At 42.2% G+C, this 21,367-nt stretch overlaps 1 protein-coding gene across 10 annotated transcripts in view; it reads right to left on the reverse strand.

The window, feature by feature from the left end:
- Nucleotides 1-21,367, reverse strand: part of LOC118402117 (astrotactin-1-like) — a 243,218-nt gene that overhangs the window by 81,450 nt on the left and 140,401 nt on the right. For all 10 annotated transcript variants that reach the window (XM_035800041.2, XM_035800040.2, XM_035800037.2 and 7 more), the window contains one exon: nucleotides 20,624-20,812. In XM_035800041.2, the coding sequence (XP_035655934.1) occupies nucleotides 20,624-20,812 (189 nt within the window). The remainder of the gene's footprint in view (nucleotides 1-20,623; nucleotides 20,813-21,367) is intronic.

Genomic DNA, 21,367 nt, shown 5'->3' on the forward strand with positions numbered 1-21,367 from the left:
ACAATGTCTACACTGTATTTATGATCAATTTAATGTTATTTTAATGGCCCAAAAAAATGTGCTTTTCTTTCAAAAACAAGGAAATTTGTAAGTGACCCCAAACTTTTGAAAGGTAGTGTATATGTTATAGCTTTTGAACCTCTGCCATATTGTGGATTCAGAGCTATCTATCTAATAGAACACAGAGGGCTTTATTTAATAGAAGATTCTCTGATGTTAAACATGTAAAGTGTGGTGTACCGCATGGCAGCTCTTTTGGCCCTGTACTCTTTTCTATTTTTACCAATGACCTGACATTGGCATTAAACAAAGACTATGTGTCCATATATGCTGATCATTCAACCCTATACACATCAGCAACCACAGCTAGTGAAGTCACTGCAAACCTAGAGAGTTGCAGTAAGTTTTAGAATGGGTGGCCAGTAATAAACTGTGAGCATTGTATTTTGTATAAATCATTCCGTAAGTTCTAGACCTTAGCTGAATCCGGCAATGAATGGTGTGGCTGTTGGGCAAGTTGAGAAGACTAAATTACTTGGTGTTGCCTTAGATTGCAAACTGTCATGGTCAAAACATATAGATTCAATGGTTGTAAAGATGGGGAGAGGTCTGTATTTTACACCACACTCCATAAAGCAAGTCCTGCAGGCTCTAGTTTTACCTTATCTTGATTATTGTCCAGTCATATGGTCAAGTGCTGCAAAGATGGACCTAGTTAAGCTGTAGTTGCCCCAGAACAGAGGCACAATTTGCTCTTCATTGTATCAATACTATGCATGCCAGTATCTCTTGGATAAGAGTTGAGGAAAGACTGACTGCATCACTTCTTGTTTTATGTGACCATATGACCTACTTTTTGTGTGTTTGTACTGACACGTATGTGTCACTAATAGACACACATTACATGCTAATGTTTTAAATGTATGTCAATTGTAATGTATTTTTTTGTACCCCAGTAAGACTAGCTGTTGCCATTGGCGTCAGGTAATGGGGATGCTATTACAGTCTAAATCTAATTCTATTTGGAAAAAGGGAAAGTACACTGAGAGAATTATGTATATATACATTTTCTGAATTTACATTTCTAGACAGCACAAAAACCTAGCCTTTGTGAAGGTTGAGCTGGTGTTTGTCTTCATTCTTATTTGTTCTTGTTTTTTTTACTAAATGTATTTCCTAAATATTGCATACATTACTGTAGCTTGTTGTACCTATAAGTGATACTACTGTTAATGTTTACTTGGTACTTATAAAATCAACTACAAACTGTGCCTCTAAACAGTAACAAATAATCAAGTCATGAGTGCTTGCTAAATCTTGTTAACATTCAGCCTTCCTATAAAGGGAACGTCAAGTGATTTTCACATTTTGACACATGAGGAAGGTGATAACTGAATTCACAGCCAACTCTTCAAGCTGCTCTAGAATAATCTTTGGGTTCGTAATTGTTTCATTTGATAAGCCAAGAGGAATTAATCACATGACTAAAGTATTCTATTATTGACAACAAGAGATTGAAATACCTTTGATTTGACCATTTACAATCAAACGTTTCAATGAAAAACATGCAAATTAGCACATACTATATGTGAATAATACTTAGACCCCTAATCCTACTGGGATGACTAAAACAAGACAGCAGGGATATCCAAGGGTCAATGTCAATATCTACGCAAGTCTTCCAATCCACATGTAAACGCCAGCTTTATCTCATGACGATACCAGCAAACATACTGTGAGCTTCCCATCTTGTATTAGGTGGTTTAACCTTGCGCCCATATCTTCTCGTTGGGCATTTTCCATATTACCAACCACGAGTGCTTAGGAAGGAGGGCAACGATGCATGCATTATGCAATATTTTCCTAGCATTATTCACTTTCTCCAATAAGGCCAAGTGTCTCAGAGTATCTTCACGTCAGTAAAGAAAACAAATCAACAAGTGTGGATGGACTCTGCAGATATAATTGATTGCTGGCACTCTGCCGGTTATTAAATATATACTACTCTTGGAGTGACGCTCATTCAAGACCCCCCATGCATGGTTTAGGAACTCAAGAGAGAGCATGAGAAAAGGAGTTTTGATCAGTCATTGAAATATAAGAGCTGAAAACATGTTAGCTAACATTTCTTTTTTAATACGTAGAAAAGGTAAAGGATGATAAATACCAGTGTTTTGGCGCAGGTACAACAAACTATCATTCCAAAATAATATCGCAACTGTATCGACCCCCTTCCACCTCCCACTACTGGACATGAGCTCAAAGAAAGTTCTGATATCATGTCGAGAGAACAGGTATGAGGAAGGACTTCAAAGAATCAGAGACTACAAATAATGAGATTATTAAATTAATAAGCCTGGTAATCATAGCCGCATAATCAACTTGAATTATCGCAGATATCTTCTCTGTCACAGTTGACAGCTGTTACTCTGTCAAAGTCAATGTTGACATTCTATATTAGGACTATGTGTCCACTGCCACAACACGTAACAAATCCAGCTGGCACTGCCAGAAGCCTTGACACATCAGTGACATCACACCACACAGCCTCAGAGAGCTGCCTTCTGATGTCAAAGATCATACACAAGAAATGGAAATGCAAGTTTTATTAGTCGTTGTACAGGATACACATGATATACACTGTCCAACAAAATGCTGACTTGCAGGTTTCTTCTCAACAATCGACAAAAATAACAAATAATAAAAGATAAGGATACGAACAGAAATGTTAATGGCTCAGTTGAATAGAATAAACATTTTAGCATAAGTATAATACAGAAATTATCATACATGTCAATACATGTGTCATCATATGAGCGTGAGTCAATGACAAGCTTGTGATCAAACTGTATTTGTGGCATATACAGTACTGTACCCTACTTCTCTCAGCTCACAGAGCTACGACCTGTTAACAGTGTTAAGCATCAGGAGGGGATACATTTTGTTAAGGATATTTAAGCATACTAAGAGATGCCTCGCCTGAGAGAGAGAAATCCTTAGAGCTCACATAGAATCTTTAGAGCACACATACTTTGGTAAGAGGGTTTCTAAGGTTCATTGTGTGCACAGGTTTTATATTCTAATACATTTTCAAGGAAGCATAGTCAAATGAGAATGATTTATTCATTAATAACATATGGGTCTTTCTATAAATAATGGAGCCAATGTGTGACATTAGGATCAAAATGTAAAAATGGTTTGAAACAAAAACACAGATTGTTATGCAGTGTCACATATGTACTTACAGAAATAAAAGTTAATATTTGCAAATTGGCCGATAACTCCACCTACACAACATAGACCTAGGACTATACATACTGTACAGACATTTGAGGGTTCATACAGACAATGGTAAGTCAAATTCAAAGACTTTCAGGAACTTTTTCAAACACTTACATTTAAATGTGATTTTCAAGGACCTCAGTGTTATCAAATGTTATAATGTATATAATTGCACATATAGGGCCTAATATAGAACCCCCCCCCTCCCCCAAAAAGCATGAAGAAAGTGTAAAAGAAAAAGTAGGCCATTACCCATAGAATATTTCCTTTTTTAGGTCTTGAAATTCAAATTATTATGACCTAAAATATGTGAGAATAATGTGGTCATTGCCTGACTAAATAGATTGGATGTATGCATGGTAATTTTTCTGTAGGCTATTTGGCCGATGCAGGCACACATAAAGCCATGAATAGTGACAGAATTAATCTCAGATCTGGCAGAGTCTGGTTGACTGGCAGATCTGGCAGAGTCTGGTTGACTGGCAGATCTGGCAGAGTCTGGTTGACTGGCAGATCTGGCAGAGTCTGGTTGACTGGCAGATCTGGAAGAGTCTGGTTGACTGGCAGATCTGGAAGAGTCTGGTTGACTGGCAGATCTGGAAGAGTCTGGTTGACTGGCAGATCTGGAAGAGTCTGGTTGACTGGCAGATCTGGAAGAGTCTGGTTGACTGGCAGATCTGGAAGAGTCTGGTTGACTGGCAGATCTGGAAGAGTCTGGTTGACTGGCAGATCTAGCTGCTCTGGCTGCTCCATGCAGACTGGCATCTCAGGCAGCGCTGTAGAGGAGGAAGGCTCTGGAAGCGCTGAACAGGCGGGAGACTCCGAAATCGCAGAAGAGAAGGAAAACGCTGGCTGCGCTGAACAGGCGGGAGGCTCCGACAGCGCTAGAGAGAAGGATGGCTCTGGCTGTGCTGAACAGGCGAGGTGCACTGAAGGCCTGGTGCATGGTGCTGGAACTGGTGGTACTGGATCGAGGACACGGGTAATGGGTAATGGCCTACTTTTTCTTTTACACTTTCTTCATGCTTTTGGGGGAGGGGGTTCTATATTAGGCCCTATATGTGCAATTATATACATTATAACATTTGATAACACTGAGGTCCTTGAAAATCACATTTAAATGTAAGTGTTTGAAAAAGTTCCTGAAAGTCTTTGAATTTGACTTGTGAGCTGCCACCGGAGGACTGGTGTGTGAAGGTGGCACAGGATGGACCGGATCGTGAAGGTGTACTGGAGAGCCTGAGAGCAGGGCTGGCACAGGACGTGCGAGGCTAGATAGGTACACAGGAGGCCTAGTGCGTGAGGCTGGCACAATTTTCACCAGCCGACTAACACGCACCTCAGGACGAGTATGGAGCGCTGACCCAGGTGCCATTAAATCCCCGACACGCTCCGTCGGACGAATATCGTACCTATAGCACCATACTAGCAACTCCCTCATTACTCTCTCCTCCACTTTCCCCATTAACTCCTTCACAGTCTCTGCTTTGCTCACCTCTAACACTGGCTCTGGTTCTGGTCTCCTCACGATAAACAGGGAGAGTTGGCTCAGGTCTGACTCCTGACTCTGCCACACTCTCCCTGAGCCCCCCAATACATTTTTGGGGCTGACTCTTGGGTTTCCTTTTGCGCCGTCGTGCTTGTCTCTCCAACTCCATTCTCCTATAACCCTCTTCGCACTGCTCCAGCGAATCCCAGGCGGGCTCCGGTACTCTCCCTGGGTCCACCGCCCACCTGTATATTTCCTCCCAAGTAGTGTAGTCCCGATATTGTAGCTCCTGGTGCCGCTGTTGTTTCTCCTCATACCAGCGTCTCTCAGCTCTCGCCGCCTCCAGTTCTTCTTTGGGGTGGCGATGGCCTCCCGGCTGATCCCAGGGTCCTTCTCCGAACAATTCATCCTCCCATGTCCGTTCCTCTTTTCGCTGCTCCTGCTGTCGCTGCCTGTTACCACGCCGCTCGGTCCGGGTGTGGTGGGTGATTCTGTAACGGCGTTCTTCTATCTCCTCCTCTGATGAAGAGGTAGAATAAGGATCGGACCAAAATGCAGCGTGGTGGTAACTCATGTTCTTTAATGAAGAATAGCGATACATGAAATAACTATAAATATTACAAAACAACAAACGTAACGTGAAAACCTATACAGCCTGTCTGGTGAACAACTAACACAGAGACAGGAACAATCACCCACGAAAACACTCACAGATTATGGCTGCCTAAATATGGTTCCCAATCAGAGACAACGATAAATCACCTGACTCTGATTGAGAACCGCCTCAGGCAGCCATAGACTAATTAGTCACCCCACAAAACCCCAAGACAAAAAACACACCACAATAACCCATGTCACACCCTGGACTGACCAAATATATAAAGAAAACACAAAATACTAAGACCAAGGCGTGACAGCTTTGTTGCGAAATAGAAATACAATTCTAGATTTAACTTTGGATTGGAGATGTTTGATGTGAGTTTGGAAGGAGAGTTTACAGTCTAACCAGACACCTAGGTATTTGTAGTTGTCCACATATTCTAAGTCAGAACCGTCCAGAGTAGTGATGTTGGACGGGCGGGCAGGTGCAGGCAGCGATCGGTTGAAGAGCCTGCATTTAGTTTTACTTGTATTTAAGAGCAATTGGAGGCTACGAAAGGAGAGTTGTATGGCATTGAAGCTCGTCTGGAGGGTTGTTAACCTCTTGAAACTAGGAGGCACTATTTTCATTTTTGGAAAAATAATGTTCCCAAAGTAAACGGGCTATTTTGTCAGGACAATATGCTAGAATATGCATATAATTGACAGCTTAGGATAGAAAACCCTCTAAAGTTTCCAAAACGGTAAAAATATTGTCTGAGTAAAAACAGAACTGATATTGCAGGCGAAAGCCTGAGAAAAATCAAATCAGGAAGGGACTCTTATTTAGAAAGCTCTGTGTTCCTATGCGTCCCTATTGAGCAGGGAATGAGATATCAACCAGATTCCTTTTTCTATGGCTTACCTTGAGATTCTATGAACATGATTATTTTCTAGTAATATTTTGTCTGTTGCGTTATGCTAATTAGTGTCAGTTGATGACAATTCTCCCGGATCCGGGAGGGGTATTTCTACAGTGTCCAAAGAAGTGCCAGAAGTTTACAGAATGGTGTCATCTGCGTAGAGGTCGATCAGAGACACACCAGCAGCAAGAGCAACATCATTGATGTATACAGAGAAGAGAGTCGGTCCAGGAATTGAACCCTGTGGCACCCCCATAGACTGCCAGAGGCCCGGACAACAGACCCTCTGATTTGACACACTGAACTCTATCAGAGAAGTACTTGGTGAACCAGGTGAGGCAATCATTTGAGAAACCAAGGCTATCGAGTCTGCCGATGAGGATGTGGTGATTGACAAAGAGTCAAAAGCCTTGGCCAGGTCAATGAATACGGCTGCACAGTATTGTTTCTTATCGATGGCGGTTAAGATATCGTTTAGGACCTTGAGCGTGGCTGAGGTGCACCCATGACCAGCCCTGAAACCAGATTGCATAGCGGAGAAGGTATGGTGGGATTCTAAATAGTTGGTAATCTGTTTGTTGACTTGGCTTTCGAGGACCGTAGAAAGGCATGGTAGGATAGATATAGGTCAGTAGCAGTTTGGGTCAAGAGTGTCCCCCCCCCCCTTTGAAGAGGGGGATAACCGCAGCTGCTTTCCAATCTTTGGGAATCTCAGACGACTCGAGAGGTTGAACAGGCTAGTAATAGGGGTTGCAAAAATTTCGACAGATCATTTTAGAAAGAAAGGGTCCAGATTGTCTAGCCCGGCTGATTTGTAGGGGTCCAGATTTTGCAGCTCTTTCAGATCATCAGCTGACTGGATTTGGGAGAAGGAGAAATGGAGAAGGCTTGGGCGAGTTGCTGTGCGGGGTACAGTGCTGTTGACTGGGGTAGGGGTAGCCAGGTGGAAAGCATGGCCAGCCGTAGAAAAATGCTTATTGAAATTCTCAATTATAGTGGATTTATCAGTAGTGACAGTGTTTCCTATCCTCAGTGCAGTGGGCAGCTGGGAGGAGGTGTTCTTATTCTCCATGGACTTTACAGTGTCCCAGAACGTTTTTGAGTTTGTGTTGCAGGATGCAAATTTCTGCATGAAAAAGCAAGCCTTGGCTTTTCTAACTGCCTGTGTATATTGGTTTCTAGCTTCCCTGAAAAGTTGCATATCACGGGGGCTGTTCGATGCTAATGCAGAACACCATAGGATGTTTTTGTGTTGGTTAAGGGCAGTCAGGTCTGGAGAGAACCAAGGGCTATATCTGTTCCTGGTTCTAAATTTCTTGAATGGGGCATGCTTATTTAAGATGGTGAGGAAGGCATTAAAAAAAATAACCTGGCATCCTCTACTGATGAGGGGATGAGATCAATATCCTTCCAGGATACCCCAGCCAGGTCGATTAGAAAGGCCTGCTCGCTGAAGTGTTTCAAGGAGCGTTTGACAGTGATGAGTGGAGGTCGAAAGACCGCTGACCCATTACGGATGCAGGCAATGAGGCAGTGATCGCTGAGATCTTGGTTGGAGTCACAAAAGTTTAACGGACAAGAGTCCCGCAATACAAGCAAGTGACTCTCTGTTGAAACCTCGGGTAGCCTCGGGTTCGCTCGGCAATGGGGCCGTTGGGGACTTCCGCGATGCCTCGGAGGCAGGGTGGAATCATTGGCCGGGCGAGTGATATCGAATCTCCTCTCCCTCCGTCGTTCCCGTAGTCAATCCTGATGGTAAAGGCAATGAGGGAATCGAGAACCATCAGTAATTCCCGGGCTGCAAGCTCGTCCTTGACCTCCTCCGAGACTCCGTGTAGGAGCATGTCGAACAGTGCTTCCTGGTTCCAGGCACTCACAGCTGCCAACATCCGGAAATCCACCGCATAGTCTGCCACACTGTGGGAGTCCTGCCAAAGCAGGAGTAGCTTCCGGGCAGCCTCTCTCCCGGAGAAGGGGGCTTCAAACACCTTCTTGACCTCTCCCACAAACTCCTCTAGACTGATGCATATGGCAGTCTGTTGCTCCCATACAGCTGTTGCCCAGGCAAGCACCATCCCTACGATCAGTGTGATAAGGTATGCTATCTTAGAGAGGTTTGAGGGGAAGGAGGAGGGCTGAAGCCCGAAGATGAGGGCACACTGAGCTAGAAACGCCCGACAGGTGCCCGGCTCTCCATTGAAGTGTTCCCGGGGAGGTAAGCGGGGCTTCTGGGAAGGCGGAGTGACCGGTGAGGCGGCACTGGTAACAGCCGAGTTACTGAGGAGCTGTGAGGTTACCGGCGTAGTAGCATGCCTCCCAGCCAACCCGCGGAATTGCTCCAGCAAGATGTCCAACGCCCGGTCATGGCGTTCGGCCAAGGCGTGGTCCCCCTCCGTAAAGCCATGAAGCAATTCCCCGTGCCTACCAATGGTGGCTCCTTGGGAGGAGATGGTGTTGAGAAGATGGTGTTGCGCAGCTGGTCCGAGTCTGCTGGGTCAGTCATGGCGAGTTCGTACTATCACGTTTCAGGTAAGACAACGTCGAAGTAACAACAGTTTATTAATCGAACAGGGGCAGGAAAAAAGCAGGTCAAGGACAGGCAGAGGTCGGTAATCCAGATAGGTGGGGAAAAGGTACAGGATGGCAGGAAGGCGCAGGGCAGGCAAAGGTCAGTAATCCAGAAAGGTGGTGCAAAGGTACAGGACCGCAGGCAGGCTCAGGGTCAGGTAGAATGGTCAACACCGGGAAAACTAGGAAACAGGAACATTCAAGAGACAGGAGCAGTGTGAAAACCGCTGGTAGGCTTGACGAAACAACACTAACTGTCAGCAAACAAACAGAGAACACAGGTATAAATACACAAGGGATAATGGGGAAGATGGGCGACACCTAGAGGAGGGTGAAGACGATCACAAAGACAGTTGAAACAGATCAGGGTGTGACAAGTAGCTAAACTTCTGAGCTAAATTCAAATAGGATACTTCAAGCCCTTGTATTGTTTAAAATTGCAGGTGTAACATGGAAAACAAAATGTATTTGTCTTGTAATTTCATTACCAGATAATAGTGGGAATAAGCCCACTAGTAATTTGTAGTCATTATATCCAGAATAATTAATAGGACGAGTGTTGGATGTTGTGCAATATTCTATCCTGCACAATTGCGCACAATCCGAGGCACAAAACATATGAAAATACTGATTACCTTGATGCTTTCTTTGTTAAATCTAACGAGAACCTGCTGTAAATCAAGCAGACAACAACAGATGATCAACCTCAATTCGCTAGAGATATTAGATCCAACTTATATCCAGGCACAGCTGTCTTCACCAGTTTAACGAATGAGACACTAAAATATTCCGGATATTTCCTTGCAAATGCCTTTTTTCCAGGACTTGGGCTGTTGTTGTATTGCTTGCTCTATCACAACAGCTGTTTGTCTTTCCTGAATCCGATGATGATGTGTGAAAATATCACGGCGTAATTAAACAGCTCGACACCAAATGCACACCCAACAAGTATTATGCACAATTATTGAAGAACCACGTTAATGGCAGTATCAATATTAGGTTTTAACTATCAAAGTAAGGTGACTATTTCAGTTAAATGCATTTGAAAAATGGAATGCTTCTATTATTTTGGATTTGTGTGCCATGAAAACTGTTTTCACCATGTAACATAAGGAGACACAAAATGTTAAGTAGTTACGCTGCATTTCTGAGATCTCTATACAAAAAAAAGTCCAACAGCTACATAGATCCAGGATTTTTACAGGTTTCTAGTTCAATGTCGAATTTAACTGATTAATGCTTAATATATGATATAACAACAACTTACACCGCCATACATTCAAGGACAGAAAAGTAACGTTTTATGTCACACGATTTTCGACTCCTTCAAGAGTTGTCCAAAATCACCAACATTGATAAGGGGTTGAACCTGTTACTTTTATTGAATATATCTATGATGCCCCCCCTTATATCTTAATGTAATGACACAAACAAAAATTGGCAAAAAAATTGGTACACTAGTTTATAGAAAGTCAAGTAGAGGTCGACCAATTAATCGGATTGGCCGATTTAATTAGGGCCGATTTTCAAGTTTTCATAACAATCAGAACTTTACTGCGTTTGCCAGCAGGTGTTCAAGCCTATCAACTCCCGAGATTAGGCTGGTGTAACCGATGTGAAATGTGAAACGCCACTCGCTCTGAGACTTGAGTTATTCCCCTTGCTCAACATGGGTAACGCTGCTTCGAGCCCAGGTAGGAACGAGGAGAGGGATGGAAGCTATACTGTTACACTGGCAATACTAAAGTGCCTATAAGAACATCCAATAGTCAAAGGTTAATGAAATACAAATGGTATAGAGAAATAGTCCTATAATTCCTATAATTCCTATAATAACTACAACCTAAAACTTGTTACCTGGGAATATTGAAGACTCATGTTAAAAGGAACCACCAGCTTTCATATGTTCTCATGTTCTGAGCAAGGAACATAAATGTTAGCTTTCTTACATGGCACATATTGCACTTTTACTTTCTACTCCAACACTTTGTTTTTGCATTATTTAAACCAAATAGAACATGTTTCATTATTTATTTGAGGATAAATTGATTTTATTGATATATTAAGTTAAAAAAAGTGTTCATTCAGTATTGTTGTAATTGTCAATATTACAAAAACATTTAAATAAAATTGTCAGATTAATCGGTATCAGCTTTTTTGGTCCTCCAATAATCGGTATCGGTGTTGAAAAATCATTATCGGTCGACCTCTACTCTCAAGAGCTTCTGTTGTGAAGATTGGACACCATGAGAGGAGAGGAGGAGAGATGCTACTCCTTAAATCTGCTGCTAAAGTTTCTCCTCGTTCTTAGGGATCATTTGACAGAGACGAAATCACAAAGATAAAGCCACATCTCTATAAACAAACACAGCTAATATCTCTTCATCAATTTAGAATTCAATAAAAGGATAAAAAAGAGACTTCTATGCCATCTCATGCCATATATCCCTGGAATAGGCAAACTGTGTCAAGCAGTTTCCCTCTTCCTCTCAATGGCAGAGCATGCAGTGGTCAAATAGGCCTGTAGAGGGCAATTATGCTGCACAACATCGCCAAACAAGGGGAAGGAAAACTCAGGCAGGAAAAATGTCTCGATTTATCTTGTCTTGTATTTTTTGGTAAGCATTTCCCCCTGAAAGAAGAGCTAGTGTTTTTCCTGCCCTCTCCTTCGATTAGAACATTCATTAGGTAGCCCAATTCAGACAGGAGGTACAATGCCCTCATTCATTTTGACATGCAAATCAGCTATGTTCATTATGATCAAATTAAATCAAAGATTTTCAGTGTGGTGGAAATATGTTATAAGACAATAGGAAAATTGGACACATTCTGAATCTGCAGCAGTTTTATCCTCAGCAAATAATGACGACACCCTGCAATCAGCCATTTCAGTTGCTTCATTTAAACACCAGGCATTCTTGAGTAAATGTACAAAGAATTTACAGGATATTTTTATATTTATTTCAGTATTTTGAACATGTTTGAATATGTTATATGACTGGCTTCTACTATTTCATATGTATGGCCTGACCTGACAAACTCCATGGTTTTTCTGACAAAACAGGATTAACAATGGGTGGCTGATACTGTTGCTCCTTCACACACAGAGACGCATAGGAATCACTTCGGCATGCTTGAGCTATGTGAAAATCCACGTCACTTCTCATAGAGGGGCTATGTTTGAAGCTTTGCAGTTTGTAGCATTTTGGATCGACCCAGGGTCTGTTTGAGGAAGCAGACACACTTATATCCCTAGGACAGGAAGCTTATACTGTCTTTTATGTCAATTATGGTCAATAATGCAATACGAAAGAAGTAGAATATTATTCCCTATGACTTTGTTGAAGAAGCACAAAAGTGTGTTGGACTCACTGGCACAATTAAAATGAATCCATAAACTTTTATATTAAAGCGTATTTTTAAAGGAATCTCCCAACTAATGATATAAGTTTCACTATTAAATGTCTCATATATTTGATGCATGACTGTGCTTTAATGCAAAATTGTAATATATGTGAAATCATGTATTTATATCCCCCCTCTATCTTTTTGCCTCAAGACACCGAAGGGAGAAATAAATCCATACACGATGAGCAGCTAAACCCACAGCTCATAGATCAGTGTCAGCCAATCAGAGCCCTGGATTGTGTTGATAACACGTTGCTCAAAGTGCTAGTGGCCTTGATGAAAAGCTTCTAGCAGTGCTCTCATCACTCTTCATCTGCTGGGGCACCAGACCAGTTCACTGAAACTAGCTGCTCTCCACATCAAAACACACATGCACGGAAGCAAGCAGGCATACACACACACACATACACACAGTTGTACATACACACACACACATACACCATTATCAGTAAACAAGGCATGTACAAGACATTTCTAATATTCCCTCTAAGGATGTATCTACATTTGTGCATCTCCTCGTTCATGGATTTCATGTGTTGCAGAATATTGTACTATATATATTATTTTACTTATATTACATGAAGTCCTTCCATGAGATACGACTTCTAATTAAGAGTTAAGTGTAAGATCACCATTCGCAATATGAAAGAGCAAGCATTGATTACCAAAGCAGCAAAAATCTATTACATTATGCAAATGCTGGATTGGAAATGCTGTGAAATTACATTCTAAAACATTTAACTATGACTAGGAAGCAATCAACTATAACCAGCAATTGCCTGTTGATGGTTGTATGATATAATGACTACCAATAGGTGCAACACAGCGACGTCAGACAATAACTTTGGCTGCTATTACTCTAAGCCTATGCTGAAATCCTATTTACAGTGCTCAACACATGTATGCATTTGCATGCAAAGATACAGTATCAAATGTATGCTGTTTGAAATATATACCAGTTGCAAGTGCAGGGGATAATTCAGCTTTTTGGTTATGCCTACATCACTATATGATATGTCCAGGCAATATAATTTCTTCAAGGGGATTTGTTCCTTACAACTGTTACTAAATGCACAATGACACTTGGATATAAAGTTTCTTATTATAGTTGCTATTTTTCTGTGCAAATTACTTAGTAATCCCGGCTTCTTTGTTTAACGCTTAAGGGATTTGGATTGGTCTGTCATATGATTGTTCATTAACGATAAAACCTAGTCTAAGGCAGCATCCCAAATGGTACCATATTCCCTACATAGTGCCCTAATAGGCCAAAAGTAGGGCACTATGTAGGGAATAGGGAACCATTTGGGACGCTCCCTTAGTCTGATTAATATGCACAACAGTGTCCCATAGCTCCTCATAGCAAAAAGACAATAATAAGTGATGTGCCTTGATCATAATTAAAAGGGACTCAAGCAGTGTGGGACGATTACAAAGCAATGGATTTACAATTCTGAAGGTGTTGTGAACGTGAATTTACCACTAAGACATTCCAGTAGATACTTCTCTACAACAAACCTCTGAACGCTCAGTGGGAATGACATTTATATCACATAGCAACGCAGTGTAGGTTGAGTAAAGCTCTTTAAAACACATGCTATCTTTCAAAAATGAAAGAAACTCTAGCTAGCATTCCCTACAGCCAGACACAGGCTTTGACATTTAATCAATTATTAATTAAGTGCAACAACATTGCGTTCTCCAGTTATCTCATATTATTAGGCAAAAGCACTTAGCCTACACACTTTATTCAACATGATTTAGTTCCAAGACTTATAATGAATGTATTCAACAACCAGTCAAATGCTTCCATTTTGATTGAGCTGTATAACATTGAAATGGCAAACTTCAATGATTTGATCTGATGAATTATCCAGCAGCTAAAAGTGTGATACAGCAAAAGAAAGAAAAAAGTAGTCATAAATTCTTAAGTTGAAGGCCACCAAAAGGCAGTGTGAAGGACAAATCTCCTATTTGCTCATCTATGTTAACTCAAAGTCCAGAGGGTGTTGAGAGGTAGTGCCCTTCAGCCGAAGGACAAGCAGAGACACACATTACTCTGAATTACCTCAAGACAGCCAGGGCAGAAATCCTAAACTGATGTCCTATCCAAAACCTCACAAACCCACTCTTCTGCTCTGTAGGACTAACAAAAACAACAGGAAAATTGGGGGTTGCCTGTTGGAATCAACATTTTAAATGAATCGTCAAGGGGATGACCTTGAACACTTCAACTTAAGGTGGGATGTGGGGTTTAACTTCTCTTAAGCCGAGGGTAAAGGCTGACGAAACGGATCATGTTAACTAGGATTAAAACAGACTGGGTTTTTGGCAATTACAATACATAATGGATGAGATCTTGTTTTGTGTCTGGGTTTCGATGAGAGTGCAGCAAGGGGGATTGGAAGGGCCTCTTGGGGTTATGATTCAAACTGGCTGACTCAAAATGGTATTCATATCTTTTAGGCCCCTGCTCTTATGGAGATATTACAGCCTTAGATTGTTTTTCTGCTGAGCAAGGAAATTGTGCCTCACATAGCCTACGCTTGACATTAAACTGTGTGTGTGTGTGCGTGTGCTTATCACATTCATTTACTACTCAGAGGGAAGAGGCTATTCATGGCTTGTTTTATGCAGCCTTTGGCACTTTTTCAAGCCATCACTTGCTTATCATATTCAACTGTGCACAGTGCAGAATTTCCTTCAAAAAGTACATACGTTAAGTTAATCGTCAAAGACTGTAAGAGCAAGCGCCATACTTTGTTTACCCTCTTCAAAGTTCTCGCAATGTGCAAGTTATTTATATTTGACAAGTGAGATTAGCCCTCTCTTCTTCTGCTACAAACCCTCTGAAGACATCAAGCTCGAAGTCGGAGACATCTGCTTCACGCTCTCTCTAATTGTCTCACCACTGAGCATGAAGCGCACATTCATCACCCCGTCTGCTCTGCAAGATGCCTGCACACCACCTCATACCAACCACACACTGCACCTGACAGAGAGAGGCCAGAAGAGGTAGGGTGGTCTGAGGCCAAAGTTCTCTTTCCACCGTACATGCAGTACTATGCGGAGCACCCATAGCATCCCCTTCTCATCGCTACCCTCCTTCCTGCTCTTACCTCAGGCTGCAGAGCCTGCAGAGACACCTGGGCCATGCTTAGCCGTTACCCTCTGACCTGCCTGTCAGCCAGAGCATGTGCAGCATGGGGGACCAGGAGAGCAGGAGAAGAGAGAGAAAACATCATGGATAAGTGGTAGATATTCTGTCACCCCTCAGGAAGAAACATGCGGAGGTTTGAGCGTGGAGAGCAGTGCAGGTGGTGCAGTGACAGTCACCTCCCTAATCGGTCAACTCCGTACTGTGTCAACTCCGTACTCTTTCAACTCCATACATTTCACTATTCCTCAACCTCTGATCCTCACACTGTCTGAGTAGAATAATACAGCATTGTTTTAATAGCTGAGTTGCTTTATATATGGAATAAATAAGGACTGTTTTTCCTGTTTGTTGTCTGTGTTAATCAGAGCCTTGGCTTGACTTTACATAATGACCCTGACACTAGTCTTTGGGTGAAAGCACAGCTTTGAGCCAGACAGCAAGTGATCTAATTCAAAATGACAGAGGTCAGTAGCCTTTTAAAACAGATGGACCTTGGGTTTAATGGAGGTCATTATTCAGACCTACTGTTGTTGATGTTCAGGTGCTGTCAGGTGTGCTACTTCACTGTCTCCAAGACCTCAGGACAATGCTAAAATGTGTAAAAATGTACAATACTACAGTATGTGCTACTGTGTTTTTTATATGTTTAGTTTCTCATAAGTTGAGGTTCTAGGTTATTTCTCATACAGTAGACAGTGCTTATCTCTCATGTATTAATTCAACGTAAACTGTTTCTAATATATTAATTCAACGTAAACTGTTTCTCATATAAATACAGATGTCAATTTTTGCTACTCTTTTCTTCTGGTAGCCAGTTACGAGTTCAATATGCCGGTGACAGCAGGTTGCTTCCTTTCAGCGCGACTGCGTGTGTAGAGATGGGGAGCAGCTTGTTCGGTGCTATCTGGGACGGCCTTACCATATTGAAGTTGAAATTTAAAAAAAAAAATAAAGTCCCGTCCTGTGTTTGTTATTTCTTTAAAAATCAAGTCGTATCTACTGGCTATTTTCTGGCAAACTAGTAGATTGTGAGATAGGATAACATACACCATTACGTGCGCTTTTAAGATGCTGTTCATTCTGTTCATTATATTATATACATCTAAAATTATATCATTAATCATGAGGATTGAATATGATATCCTTCACTGTTTGAAAAATGCATACTGTTCAAAACTAATGAACTACGGTCGGCTTATTATTTATGATCTAATGATGATGTGCCTGTGTTTTGGATTTTCAAGCATTCACACCTACAGGAAGTGAATTCAAAAATGATCATTTCAATACATTATTTACTCAAACAGACTATAGAGTGCTTAAAAAAAAGTTATTTTACATGTTAAATTCGTTTTTTAAATTAAATTAGGCTTAAACCTAATACAAACACCATGGACCAGTTTTTCATTAATGTTTTATCAAAAGATTTCACTCCAACTGTGTCATTACTTGGCCATAACTTCTCATACATTGCCACATATGAATAAGTCGTATTATGTCTGCTGACAGAACTCCCAAAACATCCAACAATTATTAGCAGACTCAGGCCAAATCCAGAGGAGCTCTGATATTTGGAGCAAAGGCTGAACATGGATCACCATAGTCTCCAGTGAGCTCATTACTCCCATCAAAAGTGCAGGACTTTTATGGACATTCTGTAACTTTGCAAAAATAATTATGATTTTTAAGAAATCTCTCTTTAGAAGTTAGGCCTATGTCCCAGGAATCAAAATGTTCATATAGTACCATAGTTCCACTCTCATAATTTTTCATTCCCTGCTCTAGAAGAACCAACATTGCGCTGTGTAAAGCGAATTCACAAAATAGCGTTTAAAAAAAACCCCATTGCCTTCTGTATGTAATCGTGTAATAATATCTGTAGCAATGTCATAGAGTGAGAAAATGAAGAATAATGGAGTTTTCATGCGGATGGAAAACTCAGTCATTTAAAGCCATCTGTCAGAAGTGGTAACATTCTGTAAATTGTGAGGCAATGTCCTTGGGAAGAAGGCAAAGTGGTCGATTCAACCAAAGGAAACAATGGTGGTGAAGTTATTGGACTGAAACACAGGGGAAAGAGGGGTCATTCATTATCTGGCTTTGTCTGGGTGGGGAAACAACTACAGGTATAAATATGGATTGCTGACAGAGTAGGAATTCCACCTGAAATCACTCTTTCATGTGGTTAAAACTGACAGCTTACATTTTTTTTCTACAGGAACATGGGTTATGAAAAACTACAGTAACAAATTGCTGGGGCTCAATGCATCCGTACATTCTATCCATCTGTCAAACCCTCCTTTGAGAGGGACTTTCCATTATTTTAAAAGCGAAAGCGAATGACTTATACATGAAATGCAGTAATTTGGAGAAACTGTATGTTATCTAAATTATGTTGGGGCCGCAGATCCGGGTGCCTTGTGTGAATTCGCCGGCGAGTAGGTAACCGGCCTTTAACATCCGTCCTATTGACCAACATGCAATCGCTGGAGAATAACCTGGATGAGCTCCGTCCGAGACTATCCTACCAATGGGACATTAAAAACTGTAATATCTTTTGTTTCATTGAGTCATGGCTGAATGACGACATGGATAATATACAGTTAGATGTTTTCTCCATGCATCAGCAAGACAGAGCAGCTACCGCCGGTAAGGCGAGGGGGGGTGGTCTGTGTCTATTTGTCAATAACAGCTGGTGCGCAATCTCTAATATTAAGGAAATCTCGAGGTTTTGCTCACTTGAGGTAGAGTACCCCATGATAAGCTGTAGAACACATTATCTAACAAGAGAGTTTTCATTTTAAAAAAAATGTATCAGTCTATTTACCCCCACAAATCGATGCTGGCACAAAGACCACACTCAACGAGCTGTATAAGGCCATAAGCAAAGTAGAAAACACTCATCCAGAAGCAGCGCTCCTATTGTCCGCGGACTTTAATGCAGGCAAACCAAAATCCGTTTGACCTCATTTCTACCAGTATGTCACATGTGCAACCAGAGGAAAAAAAAAACTCTAGACCCCCTTTACTCCACACACGGAGACGCATACAAAGCTCTCCCTCGCACTCCATTTGGCAAATATGACATAATTCTATCCGCCTGATTTCTGCTTACAAGCAAAAACTAAAGCAGGAGGTACCAGTGACTCGCACAATACAGAAGTGGTCAGGTGATGCGGATCCTAAGCTACAGGACTGTTTTGCTAGCACAGACTGGAATATGTTCCAGGATTCATTCGATGGCATTGAGGAGTATACCACCTCAGTCACCTGCTTCATCAATAAGTGCATTGATGATGTTGTCCCCACAGTGAGCGTACGTACATATCCCAACCAGAAGCCATGGATTACAGGCAAAATATCCACACAGGGCTAAAGGCTAGAGCTGCTGCTTTCAAGGAGAGGAACAGTAATCCGGATGCTGATAAGAAATCCCTCTATGCCCTCAGATGAACAATCAAATGGGCAAAGCGTCAATACAGGACTAAGATTTAATCCTACTAAACCGACTCTAACGCTCGTCGGATGTGGCAGGGTTTGCAAACTAGTAAGGACTACAAAGGGAAACCCAGTGACTGCGAGCTGCCCAGTGACACAAGCCTACCAGACGGGCAAAATGCCTTTTAAGCTCGCTTCGAGGCAAGCAACACTGAAGCATGTATGAGAGCACCGGCTGTTCTGGACAACTGTGTGATCACACTCTCCGTAGACAATGTGAAAATGTTTCACTGACATTTTCAGCCTCTCCCTGACCGAGTCTGTAATACCTACATGTTTCAAGCAGACCACCATAGTCTCTGTGCCCAAGAACGCCAAGGTAAACTGCATAAATGACTACCGCCCCATAGCACTCCCATCTGTAGCTATGAAGTGCTTTGAAAGGCTGCTCATGGTTCACATCAACACCATCATCCCGGAAACCCTAGACCCACAGCAATACCGCCCAAACAGATCCACAGATTACAGGGGCCCCTCGGGGGTGTCTGCTTAGTCCCTTCCTGCACTCCTTGTTCACCCACGACTGCGTAGTTAAGCACGACTCCAAACACCATTGTGAAGTTTGCTGACGACGTGGTAGGCTCGATCAACAACAACGATGAGACAGGCTATAAGGAGGAGGTCAGAGAACTGGCTGTGTGGTGCCAGGATAACAACCACTCCCTCAACGTGATCAAGACAAAGGAGATGACTGTGGACTACAGGAAAAGGAGGGCCGAACACGTCCCTATTCACATCGACTGGGCTGTAGTGGAGCGGGTCGAGCGCTTCAAGTTCCTTGGTGTCCACATCACCAAAAAACTATCATGGTCCAATCACACCAAGACAGTCGTGAAGAAGGCACAACAACACCTAATCCCCCTCAGGAGACTGAAAAGATTTGGCATGGGTCCCCAGACCCTCAAAAACTTCTACAGCTGCACCATCGAAAGCTTGGTTGCATCACCGCCTGGTATGGCAACTGCTCGCCATCCGACTGTAAGGCGCTACAGAGGGTAGTGCGTACAGTTCAGTACATCACTGGGGCCAAGCTTCCTGCCATCCAGGACCTCTATACTAGGCGGTGTCAGATGAAGGCCCAAACATCTGTCAAAAGTCATAGACTGTTCTATCTGCTACCGCACGGCAAGTGGTACCGGAGCGCCAAGTCTCGGTCCAAAAGGCTCCTTAACAGCTTCTACCGCCAAGCCATAAGACTAATGAACAATTCATCAAATGGCTACCCAGGAATATTTGCACTGCATTACCAAACTCCCCTTTTGCTTTTACACTGCTGTTACTCGCTGTTTATTATCTATGCATAGTCACTTTACCCCTACCTACATGTACATATTACCTCAATTACTTTGACTAACTTGTACCCCCACACATTGACTATTTTTTGGTACCCCTTGTGTATAGCCTTGTTATTGTTATTTTATTGTGTTTATTTAGTATTTTATTAACTCTTATTGTCTTAAAACTGCATTGTTGGTTAAGTGTATGTAAGTTAGCATTTCATGATTAAGCCTACACCTGTATTCGGCGCATGTGACAAATACAATTTCATTTGATTTGTGCGTTTGCACTATGTTTAGAAGGCAGAAGGCCTAGCTTTGTCCAATCTCACCCACTCTCACTTTCTAGAACATGTTGGAACATGAACCATCAATGGCTTCCCTCCAGCAGTTCATTAGATTTTACAGTACAGTATCTCCAATCAATTAGAGGTCTTACCTTTGCTGATGTCCTGGTACTCCAGCCACAGCTGTCTCTGGACCTGCTTGTTGGGGTACCAGATAGTGCAGGCCTCCTCGAAGCCATACACAGCCTCTTGTACAAAGTGATTACCAAACTCCCTGAGGATGGAGACAAAATCATGGCGGAGGGTGGCACCATCCAGGGAGTGGATGGCAGAGCTGAAAGCTGTTAGGAAACACAAAGAGGGAGTTAGAAATGGATAGGCTACTGACAAATCCATAGCAACACAGTTCATGCCTTGTGTAAATAAAGATAAATTAATGTTGAAAAGCAATGAAACTATCACACCCAGATTTGTTTCACCTGTCTTTGTGCTCGTCTCCACCCCCTCCAAGTGTAGCCCATCTTCCCCATTATCCCAAGTGTATTTATACCTGTGTTCTCTGTTTGTCTGTTGCCAGTTCGTTTTGTTTCGTCAAGCCTACTAGTATTTTCCCCCTTGCTCCTCTCTGTTTCTAGGTCCTGTTTTCTAGTTTTCCCGGTTTTGACCGTTCTGCCTGACCCTGAGCCTGCCTGCCGTTCTGTACCTTGTCACACCACACTGGATTATTGACCTCTGCCTGCCCTGACCCTGATACTGCCTGCCGTTCTGCACCTTCTGGACTATGATCTGGATTTACTGACCTCTGCCCTTGCTTGACCTGTCGTTTTGCCTGCCCCCTGTTCTAGTAATACACTTTTGTTACTTCGACACTGTCTGCATCTGGGTCTTCCCAGAAA

The sequence above is a fragment of the Oncorhynchus keta genome, chromosome 23 (assembly GCF_023373465.1).
Source record: "Oncorhynchus keta strain PuntledgeMale-10-30-2019 chromosome 23, Oket_V2, whole genome shotgun sequence".
In the NCBI taxonomy this organism is placed as follows: Eukaryota; Metazoa; Chordata; class Actinopteri; order Salmoniformes; family Salmonidae; genus Oncorhynchus; species Oncorhynchus keta.